An 18778-nucleotide genomic window follows, 5' to 3' on the forward strand; every position below is an offset into this window, starting at 1 on the left:
TTTTTTTTTTTTTTTTGAGACAGGGAGAGAGAGAAAAAGAGCACACAAGTGAGGGAGAGGCAGAGAGAGAGAGAGAGAGAGAGAGACTCCCCAACAGACTCCACATTATCAACGCGGAGCCCAGTGAGGGGCTCGATCTCACAAACCATGAGATCATGACCTGAGCCAAAACCAAGCGTTGGACACTTAACTGACTAAGCCACCCAGGTGCCCCAAGAGTTGTTTTACTTTTGAGACTACCTTCAACAGAAAGTGAATTTGGGCTCCCAGGAGAGGAGGAGAGCATTTCTGAATGAGGGAGGAATGTAGAGCAAAATGCACAACCGTCCCCATTCGTTTTCCAACCACACGTGCACAGCTCTAGCAATTTTAACAACCTGGGGAAAGAGCCGAGAAAGGAACATCACCAGCTGTTCCTCAGCTTGGATGAAGTGCCTTTACATGGAGGAGAATGTGTAGCTCCATTCTTGGGAATGAGGGTAAGCTGCAGCCCTGTGATGACAGGAGGAACATGCTAAGGGGTCCACCCGTAGCCCCTTCTGCTTTCTCCCCATCTCTGTGGAGGGAAGCCCCTTCACCAAGCAGCAGCAGTGGACATCAGGCAGCTTCCGTATGATGGCCAAAGATGCAGCACCCGCCTTCTGACTTATTTAAAATGCTCTTCCAGGCTCCACAGGCGAGACAGATTCTGTTTGCAATGTGAGACTGGTTTCAGAAGGTCCCCAGGACTTGCCCTCAGGTTCACAACCCTCCCAGCTCCTCTGCCTCTCCCATCTTAATGTCGTCCCTGTCATGAGGATATTCTGACATCACCATGGCAGTGATGAAGCCCAGAAAGCAGTGCAGGTAGCAAGAAGGGTTCTGAACCAGGAGGCAGGAGAGCTGGGGTCCAAGTCCAGTTGGGCCCCTGGCTCTCTGAGTGACCTTGAAATACCCATTCGTATTTCCTACACACTTCCCTTTCCTTGTCCTTGACAATGAGGAAGTTGGAGAGACCACTCCCAAGTTTCAACTGTCTCTAGACATTCTAAGCTTCTTTTTCTCTCTTATGGTCTAATCCGTGTCTTTCCGGTTAAAATGTATACTTATCCTTTGCTTCTGCCTTCAGTGGGGTTTGGGAGGGGGCAATTGCCTTAGTCAAAAGAATATGACCTCTTTTATATTGTCTTTGAGTCAAAACTTGTATCTGCTTCTCTGGCAGCCAGTCAGCTGCTCCCTGAGAACCTGTGGGCACTCTGGCCTGGGGCCAAGCAATGGAGATAAGAGAAGGCAAGACCTAACCCTTAAGAAACTCTTCAGCCTCTGTTGGGGGATGGGGTGGGTGGGGGAGAACTAGCCCCAAACACAAAACTCCAACATTCTGATCCCAAGATCAGCTGTTCAAACAGATTCCTTTTTAAATCTTTGCTAAGAATCCAGAATTGCAATAATTTATTGCTGAATGAGACTTTAGATAAGATTACAGACTTCCATTTCCATTACTTCATAGAGGAGGCAGCTGACCAGAGCAGCAGTGACTCATCCAGGGTCACACAGCAGCTTAGCAGCAGAGGCTGGAGGAGACTCCCATCCTGCCTCCTCCTCCTGCTTCAGGCCTGTCCCTTGGCCTCTCGGCCCTTTGCTTGTACACATTGAGCCACAGGGCCTTCCACACACGGTCATGGCCACTGTCCAGGCATTTCACCTTCTAGACCCATCTCTTGAAATAGTCATGCCACTAGTGAGCAACTGTGTGCCCACAATACGCTGGGTAAATTCTGCTGATACTCAGTTCCTGGAATCTGTGGTTGAGGGCTCAGGTCTTTGCTTCCCTAATCACTGGCCTTCAGGTCACACATTGGGAAGAGGCCTATGCAGTTCAGCTTGTGTTAGAAATGGGATACATGTGAGTGAGGCCTGAAGGAATGAGCCCATTATTGTAAAAATAATGGTAGTGGCCAGTTAGCCCATCTGGCTAGAGCATGGTGCTGATAAAAATAATGGTAATGCCAGCTCTGATGTGTTAAGGACTTCTTATGTATATGAGGTTCTGAACATACTTTACATGTTTCACTCATTGAATCCTCAATATAATACTCTGAGGTAGCTAGTTTTATTAATTTATGCTTTATAAATGGAGAAAATGAGCTTCAGAGATATTTTTAAAAATTTCCCCAAATTATATAGCTAGTTAGTGGTGAAACTGGACACCAACCCACATCTGCTTGCTAGCTCACTTTGTGTACGTAACTGCCCTGAAGTCTCAGAGGTCCAGCCTAGCAGGGAGGCACAAGGGCTGTGGCCCAGCCAGCAATAGCACTTGGCCTTGGGTAATATCTACGCACCCCCATCCCCCTTTACCCTGCTGTAATTTCCCCAGCAACAGAGTGAAGATAATCAGCCACCTGCCTGCCTGACATCCAGGAGCCATTCAGAATAGTAATGAGCCCACATCCTGGAAGCCCTCCGTGCTCCAGGAAGGAGTAGGCATTAGGAAGCAGACCCATAAGTCTGCTTCTGGCTGACAGAGAAGATCCAGCTCCCCAAGTCAGGCTCTTAGCATTTAGAGGTCACAAGCCCACTGAGGATATTATTTTTAAAAGCTCTGGACTCTCCTTCCCAGAAACATGCACACATGTACATACATATATTTTTGTAGGACCAGGAGTCCGAGGACCATATTACTCCTGGAAGCCAATCCCAAGACTTCAGGTGAAGAATGCTTGCCCTAAATGATGATCAGACCTCTCGGTCTTTGTATTTGCCATCTGTCAGTCAATGCTCAAGCCTATCAGAGTGAAGGAAGTCCCAGCATTTTGCTAGGTGAGATCTGGGGTGGCACAGGCAATAGCAGTGTAAGAGACAGTTCCTGCCTTTCAGGACTCAAGACCCACTTTTAAATGGAAGGCAAGCTCCTGAGAAATCCTAGCTCTAAAGGTGTGGATTAAGGGCTAAATAGCATAGCAAAGCTCTCAGTCCTATGGACAGTCACAGGAGAACGCCATGACTGAGGAATCTGGGTATCGACAAGGTTTCTTATAAGATGGGTCTGGGCATTAAATAAGGTGATCCTATAATTTATCATCCAAACTGGGAGACTTATGAGTGAAAGAGAAAGCTATTATCAATTATTCCAGAGCAGGAGTTGTAGACTGGAACTGTCTCAAGCCAGCTGAGATGGATGGTCATGAAAGCCTTAAGGGAAGGATAAATTTGAATAAAGAGTGAATTGGACTCTGGAGGATGTAAGTGTATGATATCCAGCAGGAACCAGAGTCAAGGTACAATCAAGGACTTGTGGGCATCATGTTTGGCTGTTAGAGAGTTAGAAAGAGAAGAGGTGGGTTTTCACCGTGGCTCCACCAAGCTCTAGCTTGGGGATCTTAGACTAACTACTCAACTTTCCTGGCATGAGTTCCTCATCTCCTGAATGTACATAATCCTCTTAGCACTGCCTGCCTCATTGGCTTGCTACAAGGCTCAAATTTTTAAAAATGAAAAAATTCAAAAAAAGAAGAAGAATGTAGAAGCTTCTTTGAACATCAGGGCAACTGAATGAGATGATTAAAGCCAAGTTGTTCTTCCCATTGTGCAGATAAGAAAGTGGGAGCTCAGAGGGGTCCTGTGACTTGCCCTGGCCAGAATAACCAGGATGTGATCCACTGGGACCTAGACCACAGGCCCTGATTTCCCACACCCAGTGAGCACTCAAGTGGGGTGCCAAGAGGATGGGTCCACTTGAAAGCAGCCACAAAGAAGTTACAGAGGCCCTGGGTCCAGAGCATCTCTGCTGCTGCCCTCAGGAATAGGGGGTGGGGAAGTCTGCAGTATTGATGCCTCAAATAGTGCAAACACTACGTAGCACTCTCCCAGCAGAAGGCAGGAAAGAAAAATTGTGCTTCAGCCTCTCATGAGCGGCAGACTCTGAGCTGGCACCCAGTACCACTTACAGGAAGCCACAGCTAATTCTTTGTTTCTCACAGAGGGAGCTGGCAGACGCCAGGATGGCGACGGGAGTTCCAGGAAGCAGGAACCAAGGGGGGGACTCAGTTTTTGACCCCAGTCTCCCTAGATAGGGCCGGGGGGTGGGGGGGGGGGGGGGAGGCGGCGGGGTGCGGTGGCGATGAGAGCTAAGAAGTTCACCCTGATGAAAAAGAGAGCAGTTTCTAGATTTTCCCAAAGTGGGTGTTTCTGAGAAGCTGCTTCTTCTGACTGTGAGTCCAGACTGTCCATGTGAATGCTCTGGGGCTTAGCCATTCTCTTGACCTCTCTTTGCTCTGCCATAATGGAAGGGTCGTTCAGAGATGTCTGCTTTCCCATGCTTTGATTTATCTCAGTGTGTGTAAGTCTTGGCTTCTGTAAGAGCCTACAGCCGCCTACAAGCCTACAAGAAGTCTTGGCTTCTGTAAGAGCCTACAGCCGCCCCAGACCTCTCATGACTTACTGTGAATTCTGAACGCAAGTGCCGTAAGCTCTGAGTCTCAATAATCCTATCTGTAAAATAGGCAAAATAACTGCTGTTACTGCTCCCTGCTGGGTTCCTGTGAACATCAAGTGAATACCTTCCTGTGAAAACACTGTGGCAGTGCAAGGGGCCTTCAGGTAGAGGGCCTAGGACTTTGCTAATGACGATTTTTTTGGAAACTGAGAAAGGCTTGTACAAATGCCAGTGGCAACACCTTCATCTCTGGTGAAAGAGTCCCCTGCTCTAACAACTTACCAGACTCAAGGCTTCAATGTTGAAATCATCTTATTTTTCCATACCTTACCCACCCTACTACCCTACAATAGTAGTAGCCATCCTCCTCCTCCTCCTCCTCCTCATCATCATCATCATTTAAATAATATGCATTTTACATTTGTCCCAGGCAATATGCTAAACACTTCAGTTCTTTGAGGAGGAAACTCAGAAACAGGCTCGGTGACCTGTTCATGGCCGCCTCATTAGGAGTTAACAGAGCATGGCCAGGGAAATGCCCAGCGGTAGCAGCGGGTGACAGCAGTAGGCACGCAGAACATACTACTGTGTGCATTTCTGTGTTCACTCAGAGACTACCATGATAGCATTGTCGCCTGTTTTGAGAGGCCACTTGATATCATCAGTGAATATAGTAGAATATCAAAAGCTCTGGATTTTAGGCCTGCCTTTGACACTGAAAAGTCTTAAGTCTTGAGCAAATCAGTTTACCTTCCAGAGTTCTGGTTTCTCCCATGTAAGTGACGATCATCCCTAAATGCGTACCTCCAGGGGTTCTTGTATATGGAGATGAATATGCATGAAAGTACTTTGTAAACATAAAACATTGTCAAATGGTGGTAGTTATTATCTACACCATTGGTAACAACAACAGCTGGCCTTTGCCGAATACTCACCATGCAGCAAGCATTGGTCATAAACTATCTCATTTAATCCTTAAAACAACCTTACGACATAATTAACCCCTAACTGGTCCCATTAAACAAACAAGCAAACTGAGTCATAGAAATATTACACAATTGATACTAAAATGCCATACTGGTAATTGGACTGAGACTTGAGACCGGGGCCAAAGCATAGATGCCCATTTGGATCATTAATGACATACTTCCTTCTGTTTGGGAAAGTCACTCACCCACCCATTCATCTGCACATGTGCCCCAGTCTGTTTTTCCAGACGAGTTACTTAAACCCATACTTAGCATACCTCTCTCAAACCCAAATGAATGGGAAAGCCAGAGATGATCACGAGATGACCAAGGTGAGAAGGTGCAGTTGCTAATTGATTGGAATAGCTCCCTTCTTATTCTTTCTAGGAAGATCTGTGCTTTGTGTTCTCTCTGAAATGCAAAGCCAGCCTAGACTTCTCCAGAGTTGAGGATTTCTCCATATTTCAGCTGAGAGAGTGAAAACCTTGTTGTATAATTTGTCCAGCACTCTGGGCCTGTCATGGCCTCCCCAGTGAGACTTCAAACCAGAAGGTGACGAGAGGGTCATCCTCAGAGCAGTCAGCCCCCCTTTTTCTTTCTCTCCCTCTCTCCTTCTCTTCCTCCCTCCCTCTCTCTTTCCACTCCCCCACCCCTTCTCTCAAATACACACACCCCAACTATTCTTATACCTTCTGAGGGCATAGAAGCTGGTCACTGTCAGAAAAAAAGATAAAGCCCTATAAGTCTTCCTTTTAAGCTATTTGAAGGGGAGAAATAAACGGTGGGTTACAGGGCCACGTTCATATTGGTTATAGGTAGAGACTCACCTCACTGGCCTTAGGCCAGACTGATGTGAGAACCCATGGTGGGTCACCATTAGAGAATGTGGCTTCTTACACCTGAGCAGATGACATACAGCTAGACTCATCCTTACTTGGAGAGTAGACTTGGGTGAGATTTATTGGTCACCTCCAGAGCGGCAGACTTGGCCCTAAAGGTCTTGAATCCCACATGTTGACCACTTGAGCTTTTCTGTGATTAAAGATTTGAGACCATGAAAGTTTGATCTGACTCATTTGTGGAAAAGAAATCCCACGAAGCATATTTGTGGTTGAATACAAATTTTCCTTTAACCAGCTGAGACTTGTTTCAAGCCCTGCCTACTCTGGTATTAACATGAAGGGCTCTCCTCAGGTGCTTTCAAGTTTTCATGGCACTTTGACATTTGCTGTGTCCTTTAAAGCAGACAGGGCAGGAATTTTGGAAACCGGAGGCTGAGAGAGGTGAATCTCCCAAGGTCAGTTGGTTTCCCAGGGTCAAATTCAGGCCTTCCAATGTCAGGTCTTCAGATTCCCACATATTTTATTTCCTGGCCTCACAAGGGAACCAAGGAACCATATTCAAGCATGGCTCAAGGCTTCATAAGGCCAGCTTCTTCTCCTGACTCACCAGGAATGGTGCACTGGCCCCCTTTCCTTTGCAGGCCTCCTGTTTCTCCACCAAAGGCGTGTGTCTGAGAGGCAGGCACTGCCCCTGGATGTGGTCACGATGGGAGGTGTTCGATCAGGATGGCACAGAGATTTCTTATCAGAATCTACTTTGATCCCTTATTACTGTTTGCCTAAGGCAATGGATGAAAAAGGTTTTCAGTATGAATCTCAGTTTGGTAGGAAAGAGAACTGCCCATAGCCGTGTCTGCTGTGGGCAAGGAGTATCTTAGTCATCACGTGACTCCGAGACCTCATCCCATGTAAGCTTCTCGGGTTCTGGACTTTCACTTTAGCAGAAAAAGCAAACAAGCACAAGTGGAACTTCTGAGTTCATGGTTTACTACTTGGCTTTGCTTTCCAGGTGCGGTTTGAAGGCTTGACAGGAAATGTTCAATTTAATGAGAAGGGACGCCGGACCAACTACACCCTCCATGTGATTGAAATGAAGCATGATGGCATCCGAAAGGTAAAGGCCACCTTTGCTTCCATTCCAGAGAGGAGAGGGCCAGAGCGGAGAGCCTTGTGAGCCCATCTTTCCTGGACTGGATCTCTTTGAAGAGACTCAGGCAACAAGGATTCTAGACTCAGCTCTGCCACTAACCAGCTGGGACTTTGGGCAAGTCAGTTCCTTTCTCTGAGAATTAATTCACCCATCTGCAAAATGGAGATAAAAATCTCTACCTTTGTCGCAGGGTACTAGTGAAGATCGAAAGGATGGGAAAGTACTTTGAAAATATAAAGTAATAGAGGTATATAAATGCTACTGCTGTTCCTGAGGGATTCTGAAGAACTCAGGAATGTGGTTACTGATGACATTAACCATTTTCTCCTGATCCACATTTGGTCATATCCACTCCATTTTCCATACAGAAGGAGTGAAAAATACGTGTATGTGTTTGCATATATAATATATAGTATATATGCATATTAACTTTTAGAATAACATTCAAATCCTTGGAAAGCATTCACAATTTTACCAGAACTTGTGTTGTCTGGTCTCTGCCAATCTCTCCACCGTTGACCTTAGATACTCGCTTTCTTTCTCTCTTGATGCCAGCCATTCTGATCAACTTTCACTTGCTTGAATAGATCACGTTCTCCCTCACCTTGGAGTTTTCATACCTGTTCCCTCTACCTGGGACTCTCTACCCCCTTCCCTTCCTTTTCTTGGCCAATTCCTCCTCAATTCCTTAAGCACTCAGATAAATGTCATGCCCTAGGGATCCCTTCCCTGGCCTCTCCTGTTTATGCCTCGTGGCAGCCTCTATTATCCTGTCCATGGCCTCCATCATATTCTTTCTTTCTTATGATGGCAAGATGTAGTGGTAAGAGGCATTGCATATTATGGTAGAATATTAGTAGAGTGACATGTGTCAGAGGATTGGCTCTGGAATCCTGGAGGTCATTCCTGGCATCACCACTTATCAGTCTGTGATTCTGGATAAGTCATTCAGGTTCTTTGTGCCTTAGTTCTCTCATCTAGTAAATGGGGATTGCCATAAATAATGCCAACCTCCTAGGCTCACTTAGGGGATTAAATGACCTAATGTGTGCAGAAATTCTAAGGGCTGGGCCTGAGACATTGAAAGTTAGATCTTAATCTCTCAAACTTCATGCTCTCTATGCCCATGATGTCAAATACAGTTGCTACTAGCCATGCATAGCTATTTAAATTTAATTTTTAACTTAACAAAATTTAAAAGCCAGTCCCTCAGTTGCACTAGCAATGGGTAAGTGCTCAAGAATCAATGTGGTTTAGTGACTGCCATACTAGACAGCACCGATGTATACCATTTCCATCGTCACAGAAAGTTCTACGTAACAGCTCTGCTTATCCTTTCTGTCCCCACCTCCCATAAACCTATATCCTTTGCTCTCCCGTCTGGAACCCCACCCTGTATATCATAGTCTGTCTCACCACATCCCATTTCCCAAGGCTGTATTGTTTTTGTTTTTTTGTTTTTTTTTTTTTTTTTTTTTATTGCTGCCGTGACAAATTACTTCCAACAGTGGCTTAAAACAACACAAATTTATCATAGGTCAGAATTCTTGCTTGAGTCTCACTGGGCTAAAATCAAGATATCGGCATGCCTGTGTGCCTTCTGGAGAATCTATTACTTGGTCTTTTCTACTTTCTTCTTGAGGCCACCCATGTTTCTCAGTTAATATTCCCCTTCCTCATCCTCAAACCCAGCAATATCACATCTGACCCAACCTCACATCTTCTCTCTGACCACAGTCAAGAAAGATACTCTGCTTTTAAGAACTCACATAATTGGTTTAGACCCACACCAATAATCCAGGATAATCTCCCCATCTCAAGGTCTGTAACCTTAATCCCATCTGCAGTGTCCCTTCTGCTATGTAAGGTGACAGGTTACAGGTTCTGGGGAAAGGGTATGGACATCTTCAGAGGGGCCATTACTCTGCCTGCCACAAAGGCCAAGTTTCAATGACTTCTCTATCATCACTCCTTCCTCACCCAATAGAAGCCTTCTCTTGTCTTTTTGTGTTCCCACAGCACATGTGATGTCACCAGGAGGACACCAGCACACTGTCCCCTGTTGCAGTGCATTCACATACATCCCACACTTCTTCCTAGATTGTGAACACTTTGAGGACCCAGAACCCATTTCCCACCTTCTACTGGGCACACTTCAGGAATCGGCTACAGTAGGCCCACTACCTGTGTTAACTTTCAGCAGTTGCCAAACAGGGCTCTCTATCTGGTTCTGAGCGTAGCCACTAGGAGCATAACCACTTTTCAGCAAACCTTTGGCATGGTGATTGCACAAGGGCATTGTCCTTGGGGACAAAATTTACTGCAAGGGATGCCCATCCAAAAATAGTCTAAGTCTGAGTTCATTTCTGTTATCCCCTGTTCTACAAACTCCCGTGCTGGAAAAGACATCTGCTAGATGACCTAACTCTTACAATCCTCAATCTCCACATCTATAAAATGGAGACATATCATGTATGCCTTGGCACCTGATCATTGTTCAGTGAGTGGTTACTAACAGGTATGGCAAATGTCAGAAGCTGTTATGTGACTAAAGTCTACAAGCCCTGAGATGACTTATTTATCTTTTTCAAAGTATTTTTTTTTCTTTAGTGTGGTTGTGAAGAATATCAGCCTTCATGATATAGATCCCCTTTCCTAGATGGATAAACTGAGGCAGGCCAGCCCGGTAGGCTGCCTAAGGTCCCACAGTGAGTTATAATGAAACAGGCCCCATGACTCTCCAGGCCACACTCATCTTGCTGCAGCAGCTGCCACAGCTGAATGGCTCCAGAACACAACTGGAACATTTCCAATGACTGCGGAGGAGTGAGGAGCTCAGAGTATTTTGCTGCCCTTAGAAGCGACACCAGTTACGTGACCTCCTCCCCAGCCCTTCTTCCTTTCAGATGCAGAGAAGAAGGGGCAGTGTCACCCCTGCATGATACATGAAAACATAAAAGCAGTTCTTTTGGGTAAGGACTTGGGCAGGCAAGAAGGTTGCTCCTACACATTGTTGACCATGGACCTGGGCTCTTGCTCAGAATCCTCAGAATGGCCTACTGCCCTCAGGGCAGAAAAATACTATCTCCTGTGGACGAAATTGGCACATGCATACTACCTATGAGCAGTTGCATGTTTGTCAAAATTAAAACATGGGTGTTTATCTAGTTCTTTTCCCTGCAGTGTAGTGGGGTGGTTGAAAATAAAGCCAGATTCTTCCCTGCCCATTAGCAGCAGGCTAGGTATATTGGGGACATAGTGGTAATGAGATAAGGATGAAGAGAAGGCAGAGGCTTCTACCCCAGCCTGGTCATCGCCCAGCAGGGTGGCTTTAACTTCTCTGGGTCTTTAAAATGAGTGAGAGGTGCTGGGCTGTGCAAACCTCAGTTCCTCTCAGCACTGACACCATGGACCCCGATGCATGTGATAGCATCCCTGTGAAGCTTATGCCTCCAGTCAAGTTGTCCCTCTCTGGGCTGGGCTTTGACTCCCTCAGGGCAGGTGGGGTTAGGGACCCTCCTCAATGGACAAAACGCCCATCAGTGGGAACTTCCCCAATCACTACCCCCGGGAACACGGGTCTCAGTCCTTCATGTTGACCTTAAACCTCACCAGAGACTGTGGGAAGCCTCCTTGTCTCCTCCAAATTTGCACGATATCAAGAGCTCTCCTCAGGACAGGACGCATCGTAGCAAGATTGGCAGTTCTCACACTTGAGCAAGTAGAAGAATTACCTGGAGGCCTTGTTAAAAATAGAGATTCCCGGGTTCCCCAAAGCTGGACATTCTGCTTTAAGAGAACAGAGATGAGTCTCGGGAGTCTGCACATTTAAAAAGCCAGCTTCCCGAGTGGAGAGGCTCCCAGTGCTCTAGGTGGTTTGGTGAGAAACACAGGCAGAATGGTTATGAGCTTGGGCTTTGGAGGCAGACAGGCCAGGATTTAAGTCCCTGCTTTGTTCTTCAGTAGGCACGTGACCTAGAACAAGTTACTTAGCCTCCCTGGACCTCAGTTACATCATCTCCAAAAGGGGGATAATATCCTGTACCGCACAGGGTCACTGTCAGAATTAAATGCAACGGTGCCTCCTACCTCCACAGCTTGTAGTGAGGGATTCAGAAAAGCAGCTCCTGGCATGTAATCGACATCCAGCACGTGCTTTGTTTGTTTGTTTAAACTCCCTTCTTTAGGCCACAGGTTTTGTTTTTTTTGTTTTTGTTTTTTTTGGTCAGCCTTGAGTTTGAGTGAATCAGGCTGTACAAGCCTATGGAATGGATAAATCACCAAACAGAAAGAACAGAGTAACCTTAAAATCCACCAGCAAATGGCTGTGCTTTATTGTTTCAGATCCCAAGGCTGTTTTCCAGCTTACTTCCCCAAGACTAAATTCTTGCTTAGACTGTGGGCTCAAGCATCCTTTGTTTACAGGGAATCTGACTTGGAGAAAATCAATTCCTCTACATCTGTGGCTTCAGGCCTTTTACTCAATCAGCCTCCTAGCAAAGTAATTCCTCAGATTTAAGAGTGACCTAGTTGTGCTTGTTTCAGTAAACATTACGTGGCCTTACCTGATATATGTAATAAAGAGGAGCTGCTGTTGCTTGATTTGGGGCCTCAGGGACACTCTCCTGATCTTTTGGCCTATATCCTTGGCACTGATGTGCCAACAGATACCCTCTAGGTATCTGGGTCCAATCTGACATCCCAATGAAATGTGCACACTTCCAAGCATCCATGCATCATACATTTAGCAGCATAGATGCCAGATTTGGCGTTGGCTCTGCTAAAGCTAAATCCTCAGGAAATCTTGTTCACCAGGGGGTACCGATGTAGAGATCTCTATCTGAGATCTAAAATACCTCATCAGATCCAGGTTGGATCACAAATTCTGATAAATGACTGCCAAGGGAGAAGTGTAGGGAAAATTCTCCAAGGTCTTTCATCAAGGGACCAGCATTGTGAATTTTAACCATCTTTCCCATCATCATTGGCCCTCTGTCTAGCTTCTGACCTGATTGCAGGTGTCTACTTCTCATTGCAACTTGACTTGAGTCCCCCTGCCCTGCCTTGCCTTATCCTGCCCTGCCCTGTGTTTCTTATCCTGGATTCTGACCCTCTGAGTAACTAGAAAGGAAAGCATGGGCAGGAAAGCAAACTAAAAGTGACACAAAGTCCTGCTGATGTCAGAAGTAATCTAAAGTCCCAAAGAATTCACAGCCTTCCATTCCATATGATCTTCAGAAGTTTTTCTGTAAATCCTTGCTCCCCAACTTTGGACGTGCCAAATCCTCTTATAGCTCTAAGACATTGCTCCAACCCAACCACCTCTGTTTCCACTGCTGACCCTAGAGCCCAAGCCACCCCCACACCATCCTGGATGCATACGGGAGCCTCCTTACCTATTACCTAGTCCCACTATCTACATCCTTGCCCTTCTGTAAGGTCAATATGCATCAGGTTCTATTGTTTCTCTGCCTACAACTTTCCCTTGGCTTCCTGTTGCAGGTAAATATAACTCCTTCCCTTGACCTTCAGAAAATAGAGGCTGCTTCCCTCTGGCATGAGCTCTTGCTCCTCTGTCTCTAGCTCATCACTGCACAGCTGCACTGACATCATTCCATCCCTTTACCTGATGTTCTCTATCATTGCAGTTTTGTGTGCTCTCTCTCCCTGTGGTTCAGGTCTCTGCTCAAGTGAAGTCACTTTGGAGAGGCTGTCCTTGACCAAGCTATCTAAAGTGGCCCCCACCATCTGGCACAATCCCATTATCCCATTCTATTTTTTTTTCTTAATGCTTAACCCTTCTGATCTATTCTTGTTGGCTTAGTGATCTAGATTGGGGTTGGCGGACTTCAGCCTGCAAGGCAAATTCATCCCACTGCCTGCTTTTGTACAGCCCATGAGCTAGTATTTTTTTTTTTACATTTTTAAATGGTTGAAACGAATCAAAAGACAACTATTTCATCATATGTGAAAATTTCCCAAAATACAATTTCAGTATCCATAAATGAAGTTTCTTTGGAACATAGCCACATTCATTTGTTTAGATATTGTCTGTGGCTGCTTCTGCACTACAACAGCAGAGATAGGTACTTAGAAAAGAGACTGTGTGACCCACAAAGCCTAAAACATTTACTCTCTTGTTCTTTCCAGATAAAGTTTGCTGACCCCTGGCCTGGGTATATATTGTCTTTCTTCCCCTCTTCTCCACCTTCCTGCCACTAAAATGCCAGCTGTCTAAAATCAGGGACCACAGTTGTGTTATGTATTATACCTTCAAGCCCTGCAGTATATTGACACATAGTAAGCACATGCAAATAAATGGCTTTTTATTAAATGAGTAGACAGTTTATTGGATGTTGCTGGGCAACCAGGGTGCATACTATTCTGGCCCATATTTCCATAGATCTGCCAGCAAGTAAGAAAAAAAATGCTGGAAAATTTTAAATAACACTTACAGCAGAATTCAAAGTCATATATAAACATATTAAGTTCAAATTCTTTAAGTAGGTTAGTTAAGAAAACCCTAGGTTCAGTGACAGAGAAACTCTGAATTATTAGCTCTTTAATGCAATAGATGTTTAATTCTCATTCACCTGGTGACCAGTGTTTGGACTGAGGGCTCTGGTTAAGACTCAGGCTTATAGAGGCTCCATTGCCCGTTTGCATCATTCTGGCTATCAACATCTAGCTAACAGATGAGGAAGAAAGAAAGCAGAAATTGTGCTAGAGATTTGAAGGAGTCAGACCAAGAGAGATGGGCATCATTTGTGCTGTGTTCCGCTGGCCAGAACCCAATCCTCTGGCCCACCTAGGTGCCCCATGGGCTGGGAAATGTAATTTCTGGCTAGGGAGCTACTTCCTGCCAACACCTCTATGCTAGGGAAAGAGAATAAGAGTCCTTGCTGGTCATCTAGTTGACTTTGCCACAATAGGCAACCTACTTTTAAAACTGTATTAGAATGGATCTCATTTTCGGAGGTCCCCAGGCTGTGGCTTTACAGGCAGCCGAGAGATACAAATGTGTAAATCTGACTTGCTGACTGTGCAAGGTAGATCAGTTGAATTTACTGTTCTATAACTATCTCTTTTTTAGACTTCATTCACTTAAAAAAAGCTAATCTATCATCTAGACTCATTTCCTACATTCAAAGAATCTTTAGAGGCAGATGGAAACAGAAGATCAAAAATTATAACTGGCCCCAGGAGAGGACCTCTCACTGTTAAAATTGTTTAAATCCTCTCCTGAACAATGGGCCCCAGTCTTTACCCAGCCACTAGCTCTGATTTACTTTCAGAGAGAATCAAAGGTCCTGCATATCCTCAGTAGAGAATCAAAGTGCTGTATAATAATCCAACCCATTTCTCCAAGAAAGGGAAATTTGCTCTCATCTCTGAAGTGTAGTGTCTCTTCAAAACTCTTTGTCAACTTTCGTTTCATCGAACTGTGGAGCCAGATTTCTCAACTGCTAGCTTATGTGAGGTGCAGGCCGGGTTTTGGCATCACCCCACTCTTTTGACTGGCAATATTGTTTTATTTCCCTACAAAAGGGTCAGACATCAAATAAACTTGTTTAGGACACTTAGCTATTCCTCTAGCTTTTGATATCAAGGAAACTGTATATAAACCAAGCTATGCAGTAACTTTTATAGATCCCAATTTAACAACTAATGCCACAATACTAGCTTTGAAGGACCACTATCTTGAGAAATTAAAGTCTCTTTCTAAGTAGTATAAATCTGGCCTACAACAGATTTATCTTGCTTTCCCCCCCTATCCTTTATCAAAATAACTTGGGATTTTAGAGCAATGTCTTGTGGTTTGCGGCACACTTATCCTAGGGCATTCTGCATGTAAGGAGGGTTACTTTGCCAAATGAATTTGAGAAATGCTCTAAAATAATACACTTTTTCTTTAGAGATTGATAATTTCAATAGTAAATTGATACTGAAATGTCTTATACTATAGAAGCCTGCTAGCCTTCAACTAGGCATTACCCTTAGACTAGGCATTAATATGAGCCACATACAGCTCTCATTGTTGTCCATGCATTAACTCCTTCCATCCTCACAGCAAACCTCAAGAGACAGATATTCCTGATGTATCCATTCCACAGAGCAAGAACCGAGGCCCACTGAGGTCAGGTAACTGGCCAAAGATTAGTAATTAGGGAAGTCTACCTTTTTTTTATGTTTATTTATTTTTGAGAGAAAGAGCACGTGCGCATGCACGAGCAGGGGAAGGGCAGAGACAGAGAGAGACAGAAGATCTGAAGCAGGTTCCGTGTTGATAGCAGCAAGCCTGACCTGGGGCTCGAACCCACAAACCATGAGATCACAACCTTAGCTGAAGTCAGAAGCTCAACCGACCAAGCCACCCAGGCACCCCAGGAAAGCCCACCTTTTAAACCAGGTCTGTCTATATCAGAGAGTAATCTCTTGACTATCAAGCCCCCACTTAAAAAAAATAATATGTAATAATACACTGTAGATTTTAGATTTTGCACATCAGAGAAGGCAACTTGCTCTGTACTGATGGTTTCATTAGAAGGAGCTAAACCTGTGCCTGATTGTGAAGAGGAAAGTAAAAGGGAAGAAAGGAAGGGAATGAGGGGAAGAAGGAAAAGAAAGAGAAAGGGAAAGCGTCATCTGTGGGGGGAAAATGGCATTTGCCAGACCTGCTCCTGAGTTAGTATTGATTACATTAAATAACCTAACCTTTGAGGTCATGCCCTGGCTCCTATGCCCTGCCACGAATCTGCTATATAATCTCTATATTTATAAATTAGATCATTTGATTTCCCCAAGGCTCAGTTATCTCCTTTATAAAACAGAGAAAACAATCCCACACCTGTCTTGTGCTGTTTGCTAAAGAGTTAAATGTTGTGAAAGTACTTTGGAAATCTTTTGAAAACTTGCATCATGATATACTACATTAGTGGCTTTAAACATTTTCAACCAGAGGGCTCCTTGTAAAAGTGAACTCTTAAAGGGATCCCAATATGTGAAAGAGATAAAAAGCAGAATTGAGTGTTTTGAAGGAGAGATGGGGCACCCAGAGCTGTCTCCCATTTTCTGACCCCTCACCCACCTCCATGGAAAAGTCCCCACAGGTGCTCCAGGGTTCCAGGGCCCTGGCCTAGCAAAGTGAGGGAGTCAAGACTGCATCCTGGTTTTGTGCCTGTCCCCTCATCCCTCTCTGTAAAAGAAAGGGGTTGGAAGAAGTGATTCTTCAAGCCTTTTCCACCTCTGACATTCTGGAAATCTAAGTTTCTGGTTCTTGTGTCATTTAGGGAGAAATGTCTCCTTCTGTGCTGACTAAAAGTGCCTAACACAGGCAGTATTGAGCACAGGCCTGCACCAAGGGTAGATCTTGACCCGATGCCCTGAGAGACAAGCCTCTGGACTGTCTTAGCACCCAGTAGAGTCCACTGTCTCCTTGTTGGAAGCACATCTTCTCTTAACAAACATTTCCTGAGCTGCTTCTTATGGAAGAATATGCCATGCTAAGTAAATCATTCTAGAAGGAATAGACCTCTGGCTTTGTCCATCAGGAACCCACAGAACTATGGAGAGATGGCGACAGACATACAAACAGCCAGACCACAGGGCCAATGGGGACCTACCTGAGGCACTCAAGGGCCAGCTAGCAGCTTACTGGCCCTGCAGTCAACCTTCCTGGCTCAGATCCTGGCTCCATGACTTGACCGTGACCTTGGAAAAGTTGCCTCACTTCTCCACATCTCAGTTGCTTCACATTTAAAATGGGGGTGATAATTAAGTACCCACTTCATAGATTTTTGTGAGGATGGAAGAAGTTAAAACATAAAAAAAAAAAGAAAAGAAAAAAACCACTTAGAAGAAAAGAGTGGCTGAAACCCAGTAAGCGCTCAATAAATGTTAATTAAAATGATTACATGTTATCATGGAAGCCAAGTCCCCTCTTAGCAACAAATGCAGAGCCAATTTCCAGCTGCATCACCTTGGGCAGGTTACAGACACCTCTAATCCAAATGAAATGGCACAAAAACTTAGAAACACTTAGCATCTGACAATAGCAAGAACATAATCAGCATTGGCAATTATCATTGTTGTTAACAGCAGTGAGATCACAGAGAGAATGGCTTTTTTCCAACGAAACTGGGGAAGGCATCAAGGAGACAGTGCTGTTTGAGTTGACCCCTGGCACAGGCCTCAGCTGTGTGAGCCTGGTCTGAGTTCTGGCTGGTGGGAGGCCTGCTCTTTCCTCTGCAAATGCACTTCCAGTTCTCTTTCCTTTCTCACCCACCATCTACAGCCAAAAGAAGAACCACAGAACAAAACACAACTGTCTAAAGATATAGAGAGACAGGACAGAGGTGTGTGTTTGTGTGTGTATGTGTATTAGCCATGCCATTCTGCTCTTCCCAAACCTCCCATGACTTCCTGTTACCTTCAGGATAAAGTCTATATTGTTTAGCCTGGCATTCAAATCCAGGTGTCTCCTGGGGCGCCTGGGTGGTTCAGTGGTTTGAGCATCTGCCTCTTGATTTTGGCTCAGGTCATAATCTCGCAGTTCATGAGATTGAGCTCTCCATCTGGCTCCACACTGACAGCATGGAGCTGCTTGGGAATCTCCCTCTTTCTCTCTCTCTCTCTCTCTCTCTCTCTCTCTCTCTTTCTCTCCTCTCCCAAAATTAAAAAAAAAAAAAAATCCATCTTCTACCACTTGCGCACTGCCCTCTTAGGCTAACCCTATCTTCCACCTAGAAGCCATTGAACTTACATATCTGGGAAGATTCCTGCATTTACATCTTGGCACATGTTCATGGTCTCTCCAACCTGAAAGGATTGGGCTCAAACTCTCCATCCTTTACGACCTTGTGTGTTGCATGTGTCATGTCTTCCCAAGTAGACTGGGGAACTTCTCAGAGCAAGGACTACCTCTTAGACTTTTTGTATCTCTCTCAACCTCCCACACAATACTACCAGTCTTTTAGCTCAGAGTCTTGCACACGATAGGGATCCAATAAATATTAGCTGAAAGATCTTGGAAAATGAGCCAGTATAAATAACCCACAAATTTAAAAAAATAATAATGTTTTCAGCCAATAATTTTAGGCACTAATATATACTCAGTATTATAAGATTTCATAATTGGAAATAAGAGAAATAAATGATAAAGCATAAAATAACAATCACCTAGGAAGTTAAATCTAGATGGAAAAAATACAGGTAAATATAAAAATAAAGCAAAAGGAATTTAATGTTTAAATCGTATGATTCCAACTGCCATTCAGAATGAGCTCAGGAAGAGAAGGGTTAATAGAAATAAAGAAAAAGGGGTTTGAGCTTGTGAACAGCTGCAAGGAATTTAGTTTCCACAGCCATGGCTTGCATTGTACAAAATATTCTAGCTGCATTA

At 44.6% G+C, this 18778-nt stretch overlaps 1 protein-coding gene across 3 annotated transcripts in view; it reads left to right on the plus strand.

The window, feature by feature from the left end:
* Positions 1–18778, plus strand: part of GRIA1 (glutamate ionotropic receptor AMPA type subunit 1) — a 306881-nt gene that overhangs the window by 192477 nt on the left and 95626 nt on the right. For all 3 annotated transcript variants that reach the window (XM_058720887.1, XM_058720886.1, XM_058720895.1), the window contains one exon: positions 7237–7341. In XM_058720887.1, coding sequence (XP_058576870.1) covers positions 7237–7341 — 105 coding nt within the window. The remainder of the gene's footprint in view (positions 1–7236; positions 7342–18778) is intronic.

This window comes from Neofelis nebulosa, chromosome 1 (genome assembly GCF_028018385.1).
Source record: "Neofelis nebulosa isolate mNeoNeb1 chromosome 1, mNeoNeb1.pri, whole genome shotgun sequence".
NCBI classification, from domain to species: domain Eukaryota; kingdom Metazoa; phylum Chordata; class Mammalia; order Carnivora; family Felidae; genus Neofelis; species Neofelis nebulosa.